This window comes from Piliocolobus tephrosceles, chromosome 15, assembly GCF_002776525.5.
Source record: "Piliocolobus tephrosceles isolate RC106 chromosome 15, ASM277652v3, whole genome shotgun sequence".
Classification (NCBI taxonomy): Eukaryota; Metazoa; Chordata; class Mammalia; order Primates; family Cercopithecidae; genus Piliocolobus; species Piliocolobus tephrosceles.
Window position 1 is genome coordinate 42173888 of NC_045448.1, and position 11316 is coordinate 42185203.

The window sequence follows — 11316 nt, forward strand, 5'->3', positions numbered from 1 at the left end:
AGTCCCAGGAGGGAGCGCTGAGATCACTCGGATCTTCGCACCCCGGACTTAGCTGCCCGTCCCCTCCCCAGCCCGTTCCCCGCCGGCCTCGCCCCTTTATCTTCCTCCCACTCCGCCCGGCCGGCTCCGTTATCCACCTCCCGATCCCGTTATCCGGCCGCCCCGGCCCCGTTGTCCGCCCTCGCGTTGGGCGCGGAGTCCCCGCGCGCCTCCTGGCCGCCGCCCCTTCCCCCGCGCCCCAGACGGAGCTGGGGGGACAGCGGGCTGGGCAGGGCCGGAGCCGCCTCCGCGCCGCTTCCCAGGCCCGGACGGCCGCGGGAGGAGGTCCCGCTGTCAGTCAGCGGGGAAGGCCGGGCCGGGCGGCCGGAGGGGGCGGTGCCGAGGACAGGCTCGGGCCGGGAGCTGGGAGGCGGAGGCGGAGGCGGAGGCGGAGGGGCGGGGGTGGGGCGGGGCGGGGTGGGGGCGGCTCCGGGCCTTATAAGCGGCGGGGGCAGGGCGGCAGGGAGGCAAGTGTCAGGCCGATGTGTCGCCCGCGAGGGGCCGGGGTCGGGGCCGCCGGGGCCATGCGCGTGGTCTGGGCAGGGGGCCAGCGGGGCGCAGAGCGGAGCCGCCTCGGAGCCTGAGCCGCCCGGGGCCGGGGAGCCGCGCGGGGCCGGCCGGCCGGGGGGAGGGGAGCGATGCGGCGCCGGCGAGCGGCAGTGGCCGCGGGTTTCTGCGCCTCCTTCCTGCTGGGCTCCGTCCTCAACGTGCTCTTCGCTCCGGGCTCGGAGCCTCCGAGGCCAGGCCAGTCCTCTGAGCCTTCGCCGGCCCCGGGCCCGGGCCGTCGCGGGGGCCGCGGGGAGCTGGCCCGGCAGATCCGGGCGCGCTACGAGGAGGTGCAGCGCTATGCCCGCGGGGGCCCCGGGCCCGGGGCGGGCCGGCCGGAGCGGCGGCGCCTGATGGACCTGGCTCCGGGCGGGCCCGGCCTGCAGCGCCCCCGGCCCCCTTGGGCCCGGCCCCTGCCCGACGGCGCCCCAGGCTGGCCCCCGGCTCCCGGCCCAGGCTCCCCCGGACCGGGCCCGCGCCTGGGCTGCGCCGCGCTTCGCAACGTGTCCGGCGCGCAGTACGTGGGCTCAGGCTACACCAAGGCCGTGTACCGGGTCCGCCTGCCCGGCGGCGCCGCGGTGGCGCTCAAGGCGGTGGACTTCAGCGGCCACGATCTGGGCAGCTGCGTGCGCGAGTTCGGGGTACGGAGGGGCTGCTATCGGCTCGCGGCCCACAAGCTGCTTAAGGAGATGGTGCTGCTGGAGCGGCTGCGGCACCCCAACGTGCTGCAGGTACGAGGGTGGGGACGCGGGGGTGACGGTGTTGGCTGGGAGTGCCCAAGACCTTGTCAACCTGGCTGGAAGATAAACCCTTGATCTGGAGTGCCAGTGACTGCGCCCAGGCTAAGCTAGACGCAGAAGCCGGACCATGGCGCTTCCCACTGCACCACCCTGCTTCTCGCGTCTGGGTGGGCGTCCCTTTACCGAAGAACTCCTGGGCTTCTCCGCTTCCACACACCTCTTAAAGACAGACCAGGACAGAGGCTCCCAAAACTCAGGGGTGGGGCAGTCCGTTAGGGCTTAGGACTGTACTTTGGGCTGGAGTTAGGAGGTTGAACACCAGGGATATTACCCCAAGCCAAAATGACCCTAAGCCAAGACGCTTGAGTCGGAATTACAACTGTGTGATAAAGTCCCCCTTCTTGATGGAACTTCTCTTAACTTCCAGTGATTTGTCTGGTTTTGAAAATGAAACGGGACAGCAACGGGGTTGGGAAGGGCTGGAAAGAGACCATGTGTCAGGCTTGATTCCCATAGAGTCTCCCCACCCACCCACCCCCAGCGCCACCCCAGAAGACACTGGAAGGGGGCTGGGGACCAGGCTAGAAAAAGGGAACACAGCCCTTCCCAGAAGTGAACCAAGGGTTCCCCAGACCTTAAAGTGGGTCCTTGAGTCCCTGGAGAAGCCTCAAGGTCTCAGCTCAGTGGACAGACTGGCGGCCTGAGGATCTAAATGTCACACTGTCTGAGTGTATATAGATAGCCAAGAGGCTGGAAGGTTGAGAAGGCCAAATGCCCAGGTTCCTACTCAATGGGACTCTGCCTCGCCTGTTCGCTGGAGACACATGGGAGAGCTGAAACCCCCACCTTGTCCCCTCAAGCTAGACTTAGAGTGGGCCTCTCACAGTCCTAGCACTGCCCTTACACTACATCCTCTCTTTCAGGTCTCCCTGCATCCTAAGATTAGACAGACTATTCCCTTTGCACATGTCTGAGCAAACTGAGAGGGGAATCCCTGACCGCTGTTGGCCTGGTGAACATGGGGTGTGTGCAGCCTCCCCAACGGATGAACCTTGCACACACCTTCCACCTCCGAGCCCACTCAAACTAACCTCTCTGCACCCAGCGGAAATGACCGGAAATGCAGGAGTCCCTCTCTCCTTTCCTCAGGAGTGAGATGGCACCCCAGCCCTGGAGGGAGATGGGTGGGTATCGTAGAGTAGGAGAGATTGGCCGAAAAGCTGTTTATACTCCTGTTGGCTCCCAGTCTCACCCTCCTCCATTGTATTCCCCCACCCTGGTCAGACAGTTGTGACCGGGCCCTGGGCCCCAAGCTGGTCTCGGGAGCTCGGGCAGAACCAACAGTTGTGTGTAGTGAAGCCTGGCTGCACAGCTCACACTGTGTCCTGCAGCTTCAGGGAGTGAGCCCCTGGTTACGTGGCCATTCTGACTGGGAGGATCTTGTACTCTTTGCTTCCCAGGGACTCTTGGGAACTTTTTGGAAACTCTAGGGTGTCAGCCAGATCCTGAGGGAGTGGAGAGATCTTGAGTGACTTAGCAGGACATAAAGTCTTAGTTGCTTGACTCAAGACCCCTCTCCCTTCAGACGAGTTTGATGTTTGATGTGCTTTCCCGTCTTTTAGAAACTTCTGCCTCACTCTTCCTGCCAGCCCAAACTTCCTGACAAGCATTCAGCTAATACCCCACGCATATATCACAGGACGGTCCTCCTCTGAAATGTCAGGCCCCCAGCCCAATTCTGAAGGCACCAAAGAACAAATTACAACAGAATAGTTTTCACCCTTCCCTCACCAAACCAAGACCAGGGTTGTCTGGGGTTGGCTGTGTGACTCTTTATTGTAGAGTCCCAGACGAGAGTTAGTGGCCCCAGGGCACAGGGTTGCTAAGGGAGAGAGGGTCACAGGTCCCTTCTACCCAGGAAAAGTGAAAAGTGGGGGGCCCTTTAGTGTGAGTTTAGGGACTGCTTTGAGGGTGGCTCTCCCCCATTCATCTTCTGGCCCCCGGGCCCCTGTCGCTCTGGCTTCCTCAACCGGCTGTCTTTGCTGGGAGGGAAGCCTGCAGTGGGGTCTTCCCACCCAGGAGGCTTCAGGGCAGGTGTACAGGGAACTAGAAATAATGCTGCTTTAATACCTCTGAGTCATTTAAAATTTCAAAACCATTTGACTGTTTGCTGAACTGGGGAGGAGTCAGAGAACATTTCTAGAGTTCCTAGTGGTGCAGGCCCACCACCCTTCCTCTCTGAGCAGCGCAGAGTTGGTGAGTGGATTCTAATAGAAAATGCCCAGGCTAGCACGCCCCACTCTGCACCTCCCAGGGCTTTCTCTGGTCATGCGGATTGCCTGGGCGAGATCTTTCCATCCATCTTCTTTGACCCCTCCCCATCCCACCCCTGACACACGCACACACACTCCCTCATGTGACTGACTCCTCTATAGCCCAGGGCCGAAGGGCACAGGGGTCTTCCCTCCCCTCAATCTCTCCCCACCTCTCCCCTGTCATCCTGGGGCCCCCAGGCCTGCCTGGGCCCAGATTCTGGCCCTGCTAAAGTATATTTCTTCTCCCAGCTGAACAAAAGATGTGACTGAAATGCTTAGCCTCACGCTTCCTGGGGGGGTTAATGGTGTCTTTTTATTTTTTCCTGAGGGGTGTTGATTAATACCTCGTTAACAGCGCATTTAACGACCTCCGGGTGTTTAATAACCTTCAGAAGTTTCCCACAAAGGCTCAGACTCTGGGCAAGAAAATGAGAACCAGGCCCCAGGGCTGTTCCCCTTACCTTCCCCCCACCCCACCAGGATCTGGGGCCTCCCTGGACTGATGGGAAGGGGGTGGAGAGAGAAGAGGGTGCCTGGAGCTGCCCTGGCCCCCCAAGTCACAGCCCGAGAGTGAGGCCTTCCCCCATGCCAGCAGGATGACGGAGAGCTGAGGGGGCACTCCTAGGGCGGGAAGAAGACATGTGAGGACCTAGAGTGGCTCTGGGGAGGGTGTGAACGATGATATGAGGGTGACAGTGCACAGGGATATCCAGGCCATGGGCTTAGCATCCCCACCCCTCCACCGCATAGTTCTCCTCTCCCCCAGTCGGGCCTGGACAACTCGGCCTTTGTGTTTCTACCCCACAGGGTGCTGGTTGTTTTGAGCACTATACGAGCCCCTGGCTGCCGTGGAGTATGCTGGAAGAGCCAGGGAGAAGCCTGAGGATGCTGTTTAGGTGGTAGTGACAGTCAGACTGTGCTTCCCAGAAGTCCCTGGGCAGTGCAGAGCTTCTCCCCGCATGATATAGAGTGGGCCGTTCCCTGTGAGGGTAACCCCAAAAGAACTGATCTTCCAGGAGGAATCATCACTCACTACCAACCCCACTGATACACATCACTCATATGCAAAACACACCCCGGCATGTGCCCTTAGGTACCTTGTTCTTATCAACACTTGTTACCAATCTGAGGGAACTTGTTTTTCCTCCCTCAAGACCCACACAGAGAAAACTGAAGCTGCCAGAAGGTAGAAATGGTGAGGGATACAGATTGGAGGAGGGGAGGAGGGATAATGCCCAACCGTATGCTGGCTTGTGTATTTGCAAACAGCATTTTTAGAAAAAAACAGATTGTGGCCGGACACAGTGGTTCACGCCTGTAATCCCAGCACTTTGGGAGGCCAAGGCAGGCAAATCACTTGAGGTCAGGAGTTTGAGACCAGCCTGGCCAACATGGTGAAACCCTGTCTCTACTAAAAACACAAAAATTAGCTGGGCATAGTGGCAAGTGCCTGTAATCCCAGCTACTCGGGAGGCTGAGGCAAGAGAACTGATTGAACCCAGGAGGTGGAGTAGAGCTGAGATCATCCCACTGCACTCCAGCCTGGGCAACAGAGCGAGGCTCTCTCAAAAAAAGAAAGAAAGAAAGAAAGAAAAACAGGTTGTAGAATCTGAGTGGCACAAATTCACATCTTAGCTCCTGCACTGATCGGCTGTGCCACCTTATGCAAGCAACTTAACCTCTCTGAGTCAGCCTCCTCGCCTGAAGTTGGAGATAATAATAGTACCTACTGTGCTCATTATAAGAATTGAGTTATGCACATAGAGCAATTTAGCAGGGTGCCTGGCACGTGGTTAACTCCCAGTGGCCAGACCTGCCCATTTACCTGAGTCGGAAGGGGCGAAGGGCTGGCACGATGAGTAGGAAGTCTGACTGCAGGGAAGAGAGGGCATGCTTCCCAGGCAACGCTGCATTCTCTTCTGGCCTGAGCTGAAGCAAAGGCCTAGGGATGGTGGGGGGAGAGAGAGGGGGAACCTGACAGTCTAGCTCTTCCCTGTCCCCACCCCCACCCTGTGACCTAATGACCTGCCCTCGGCTTTCCCCAGCTCTATGGCTACTGCTACCAGGACAGCGAGGACATCCCAGACACCCTGACCACCATCACGGAGCTGGGCGCCCCTGTAGAAATGATCCAGCTGCTGCAAACTTCCTGGGAGGATCGATTCCGAGTGAGCTTAGAGGAGGGCTTGGGCCCTGGGCTCCTTGCTAGGATGGTTCTCCCTTAGAAGGCCAGCCCTCCAGAGCAGCTCCCACTCCTCCTCCACCCAGGGAGAGGGAGGGGAAGAAGGCGCACAGGCTGACTCAGCCACCGGCCAAAGTGTTCAAAAAAGAAGGAAGACGTAGAGGATCCCAACATTCTGTGCTCTTGCCCTCCTCACCCCTCCTTGTGCCCGTGTACACGCCAGCTTGTGGGGGCTGGCACCTTAAAGAGGGGAGCACTCACACACTCCCACTCAGCCTGACTGTGGGAGGGCCAGTGTCCTAGAACTAGGAAAGACCTTAATACCATCTTGACCCTCCCACTATTTCCATACACTGAACTAAAACTACATTCAGGATGCAACTTCAGGGAAGAGACGCATTCTCCCCAGACCCTCGCTGCTGCTGTTTTCCACCCACTCCATATCATTTGCAGGGTCAGGCCAGCTGAGGGTTAATAGGAAATCACTGGCCTCCTCTCTAAGGCTGCTGACCTTGGCCTTTGTGGAGCACTGGGACCTACAGAAGAGAAGTGCCAACCCCCACAAGCAAAGTTCAGATTCCACAAGGAGGGCGCCCTCGAGTCCCACAGACCCCCACCCAGGAGAGAAGCAGTGAGCAGTCTTTTCTTCTGCCCCTCAGATCTGCCTGAGCCTGGGCCGCCTCCTCCACCACCTGGCCCACTCCCCACTGGGCTCCGTCACTCTGCTAGACTTCCGCCCTCGACAGTTTGTGCTGGTGGATGGGGAGCTCAAAGTGACGGACCTGGATGACGCACGTGTGGAGGAGACGCCGTGTGCAGGCAGTGCTGACTGCATACTCGAGTTTCCGGCCAGGAACTTCACCCTGCCCTGCTCAGCCCGTGGCTGGTGCGAGGGCATGAACGAGAAGCGGAACGTCTATAATGCCTACAGGTGACCTCCACCCCCGATTCAGGAACTCCATCGAAGGAGAATGGGCCAGGAGGGCATGGCAGGAAGAGAGCCAACGTGGAGGCCAGCTGGGCAGGGAGACTCAGCCTTGACCAGAGTGAGGGAAGGCTTCTACCGTGTCCAGAGGGAACCTTCAGGCTTCTGATGGGGAGGCTAAAAATAGCTCCAAGGAGAATCTGTGTTAGGGGGTGGCAGCTGGAAGCTTCTTAAAATAGTGTTGGACTCGGAGCCTAGGGCTGGTGGAACTGGCACTTTTCCCTTCCTACCCAGGCCTTGTGCTCTGGGAAATTCCTCACTGGGCCCCAGCCATGGGGCTGCTCTGGCACCGGGGGTCAGTCAGGGGATGATGTGGGGCTGGGAGGTGGGCAAGTCCTGAGAAGGGATGGGAAGCAGGCCCCTGGTTTCGGTTAGTGTGAAGTTAGGTGTGGTCTTAGCATGCGCCCAGCCCCCTCCCCCGAGGCTTAGTAGACTTCACAGCAGCCTGCCTGGTTGCTAAGCCTGAGGGATCCAGCTCCCTGGCCAGGTTAGCGTTTACCCCAGGTTGGAATAGAGGAAGGATGTGTCTCCAAAGGCTGGATCCCTGAGCCACTGGTTTCTCTCTGCCACAGGTTTTTCTTCACATACCTCCTGCCTCACAGCGCCCCGCCTTCACTGCGTCCTCTGCTGGACAGCATTGTCAACGCCACGGGTGAGCTCTCCAGGGCCCATCTGCTTCCAGGCACCTTCCCCGCGCACCCCCCACCCCCAGCAAAAGTGGGGAGAAAAATAACCCAGGGCAGCAGGGGGTCCAGAAACCATCACTTCCTAAGGTGGCATTCTGCCGCAACCTTCCCACTCCCCAACCCTCTGTTCACCGGGGCACAGGCTCTGAAGGCAGAGCAGGGAGCAGCTGGCTGCTGACTTCAGGGAGGAGTGGGAGCCCCAGGCCTCCTGTCTTAGCCACACTGCACTCTGCAGGAGAGCTCACCTGGGGGGTGGACGAGACCCTGGCCCAGCTGGAGAAGGTGCTGCACCTGTATCGGAGTGGGCAGTATCTGCAGAACTTCACGGCAAGCAGCAGTACTGGTGAGTGACCCCAACCTGATCCACAGGGAAGCGAGAAACAGGTGGGAGGGTGAATGACCCTGCCCAATTAGGCTAAGTGGCCTATTTCTCTAAACCCTTTCTCTGGTTACCCTTGTCTCCAAAGGCCACTCTAGGGGCTCACATAGAATCGTGGAGGGGCTGACATGGAGTAATCTGAGGTTCCATCTCTAGCTGAGCTAGAGCAACTATAATTCTGCCTTCAACCTGGGGGTGGACACTGACACCCTACTCTGGATGGCTCCAAACCCTATCATGTACTGGCTATGTGACTTTGAGCAAGTTACCCCTTGAACCTCACTTTCCTCATCTGTGAATTGGGTTCACCATTACCCACCTCACCAAATTCTTATGGGAATTAAATGTCAGGTGAAACGTGTGAAAGCAATTAGTGCAGTTCCTATGACACAGCTGGAACACAGTATATGTTTGCTTCCCTTTCCTTCCTCTAATCTCCCGGGGCTAGAAGGGCACTGGATGTTAGGGGAGGCACACACTGAAACCAGCCAGGAAGCCCCAAGGGCAGGGGGAGAATTCTGGCCACTGGTTTCAGGCTGTGGTCCTTCTGCTGAAGCCCTGGGGTTTAGCTGGGGTTGGCAGGGGTTGAGGGGTGAGCAGCCTCCATATTCAAGGAGCTCTGGCTAGTCTTAGGGGTAGGGGAGCCCTGTTAGCCCTGTAAATAAAGTTTAACGAGGTGAACAATGGCTGGCTCTGTCCCTGAGGATGCCGTTTATGGGGCTGTAAATCACAGTCAGCCCTGGACTTTGGTCTAGTCCCTGGTAGAAGGAGGCAGGAGGGCGGGGTGGCCAGAGGCCCAGGGCTTCTGCATTATCAGCCCAGAGCTGGGGCTCTCCAGGCAGTGGGAAAGACAGGAGCAAACAAGAGGCCAGCAGCCGAGCAGCTCACTGGATTGTGAGTTTTCAGAGCTTCTGAGGCTCTCTCTGTAGAATGAGATCTCAGATTTTCCCTCCAGCCCCCTCCCCACTCTAGCCGTGGATTTTTTGCATTTCAGTCTATTTGCATCCTCTTAACTTCAAAAACCCCTGACTCCCTTCCATCCCAGGCCCTTCTGAGGAACTTGCCTAACTTCTCTCCCCAAGGCCAGGAGAAAATGTGAATGAAGGTTGCTCTGAACCGTTGCAGGCCACACTGGATGCTGGTTAGAAGTGCAGATTCTCAGTTCCACCCCAGACCTCATGAATCAGAATCTCATGGTGGCTCACACCTGTAATCCCAGCACTTCAGGAGGCTGAGATGGGAGGATCCCTGGAGCCCAGGATTTCAAGGCTGCAGTGGGCTATGATTGTGTCACTGCACTCTAGTCTGGGCAACAGAGTGAGACTCCATCAAAAAAAAAATAAAGAAGAAGAAGAAGAATCTGCATTTTAACAAGAGTCCTTGGTGGGATTCACGTGCACATTGAAGTTTGAGAAGCCTGGCTCTAACTGTCTAAGATGTCCTGACCTCAGCAATTCGCCTAGACAGCTGGGACTCCACGGGTCCCTGTATATGTCTGTCCCCCTTGTATGTGCCTGCTATCTTGTACTGCCTGACCCAGCTACGTGCCCTTGGATTTGGGAGATCTGTATCTCCTGAAAACCAAGTCTGTGCTTTGTCTTTTTTGATGAATCAGCCCAGTTTCAACAGTGGTAGCTGCCTTCATCTCCATGCTAGAGGGTTGGGCTGGACTTTAGCTTTGACCTAGGCAATGAGTCTTGCTGCCCTTTTCAGAAAGTGACACATCCCTGGGCACTCAAACCTGGGCATACAGAGTTCTCATTTTACTCCATCCCCACCCCACAGAGTACCAGCGCATCCCAGACAGCACCATCCCCCAGGAGGACTATCGCTGCTGGCCATCCTACCACCATGGGAGCTGCCTCCTTTCAGTGTTCAACCTGGCTGAGGCTGTGGACGTCTGTGAGAGCCATGCCCAGTGTCGGGCCTTTGTGGTCACCAACCAGACCACCTGGACAGGTGAGCCAGTGGCAGAAGCCCTTCCAAGGGAGATGGCAGGACCTCTTTGGAGGTTGATAGATAGTGGTGGCCCATCGTAAGTCAAGGGGGGTGCTGAGATGATGAGAGAGAGGTATACGTGTCTTCAAGGCAGTCAAATTAGGGAGAATGGCCCTGCATCCAGGAAGAGAAACATCCAGCCCTGTTACCCCTCACCTCTGCCCCCCAGGTCGGCAGCTGGTCTTTTTCAAGACTGGATGGAGCCAAGTGGTCCCTGATCCCAACAAGACTACATATGTGAAGGCCTCAGGCTGACCTGTCTGAGGGCTCGGCTGACCAGCTGACTATCCTCAGCAGTGGGGCTTGCCTGTGGAGGGAGTGACTTGCGCTGGCAGCGCTGCATGTCACCTGGGAACCCCTGCAGACAAAGCTGACATCCCAGACAGACCGATGTGACCAGGACAAACGTGCAATAATGCCAAATGTTAAAATGTGAGTTTACCAGCCTAGCTATGGGACTGCTGGCTCCTAGTCCAGGAATCTTGGGGGGATGACTGCCTCTCCAACCCTCTGGGCTGCAAGCAAGCTCAGGCTAGTCTCCCCAGTAGGGGCTGTGTCCCTCCCCGGGACAGTTCTGTGAGCAGCCCCGTCACTGTGTTCAGTAGTGTGAGAATGTAGCTAAAGCCCCTGCTGCTGCTGCTGCTGCTGTACTTGCCACGGCAGGCGGGGGGCTGCGTGGGGACAATCCATCGCTGAGTGTTCTCTCAGCTTAGGTCTGGACAGGAGACTTGGCGGGGGAAGCTCCAGGATGTGGGTGATTCTGTACCTGGGGAGGCTATCTCTGACCTCCCGACAGAGGGCAGGCACTCCCAGGCCAGCCCAGGGGTCAGGGGCAGAGGTGCACACCTCAGCATGAGCCAAGACTGGGGTCGGAGGGGAGCAGGTGCGGTTTGAGCCAGGACCTGGGGTGGGGGTGGGGCCGGGGCCTTTCTGCCTCATTTGCTTTCAATGAAAGCCGCAAAGCAGCCAAAACCAGGCTCTCCCCCTTCCTGGAGTTTGAATATCCAGAATCTTTTGTACTTCTTGTTCACTAAATTGTTTATTTTTGTAAAAAATAAAATAAAATAAAATTAGTTAATAAAATGATGTTTCACAGCAAACTCTTCCCCAGCAACAGTTTCTTAGGTTGTGACTTCTTGGTCCTCAGTTATGTCCTTGGTATATGTTTGTGGGGATGCGTGTGTCACAGGGGAAGATGAGTGAAATCTCAGCAGCAAACTCTTAAGTCATCACAAAGTGTTTTCAGGCTCTGCTCCCACCCATGGTGCCCACCTCCCACTGGGCCCTCCACATCATGTCCCCAAAAAAGACATGGGGACTCCCTTTTCCCCCAAGGAAGTTCTCATTTTTACAGACCAGCTTCTTAAGTATGAAGCCCTAACCCAGTGGAGTAAGGTGCTCATGGTGGGATGTCAGCCATGAAGGGGTCACCGGGGTACCCGAACA

General features: G+C 57.4%; 1 protein-coding gene across 6 annotated transcripts; it reads left to right on the forward strand.

Annotated features, from left to right (window-relative positions):
- Positions 1-500: 500 nt before the first annotated feature.
- PKDCC (protein kinase domain containing, cytoplasmic) lies at positions 501-10953 on the forward strand. Of its 6 annotated transcripts, none has more exons than XR_002725722.2 (7): positions 501-1316; positions 5686-5808; positions 6482-6753; positions 7380-7459; positions 7729-7836; positions 8998-9378; positions 9658-9787. XR_002725722.2 is itself a non-coding variant. In XM_023189309.3 (7 exons), exons 1-7 carry the CDS (start codon positions 678-680, stop codon positions 10123-10125), a joined length of 1482 nt encoding a protein of 493 aa, XP_023045077.1. In that variant the 5' UTR covers positions 501-677; the 3' UTR covers positions 10126-10953. The 6 variants fall into 6 exon arrangements, 4 of the variants coding, with proteins under 4 accessions (XP_023045077.1, XP_023045078.1, XP_023045080.1 ...); XR_002725723.2 differs by having other exon boundaries at positions 8998-9353; positions 9658-9732; XM_023189309.3 differs by lacking the exon at positions 8998-9378 and adding an exon at positions 10040-10953 and having other exon boundaries at positions 9658-9831.
- The last annotated feature ends 363 nt before the right edge of the window (positions 10954-11316 follow it).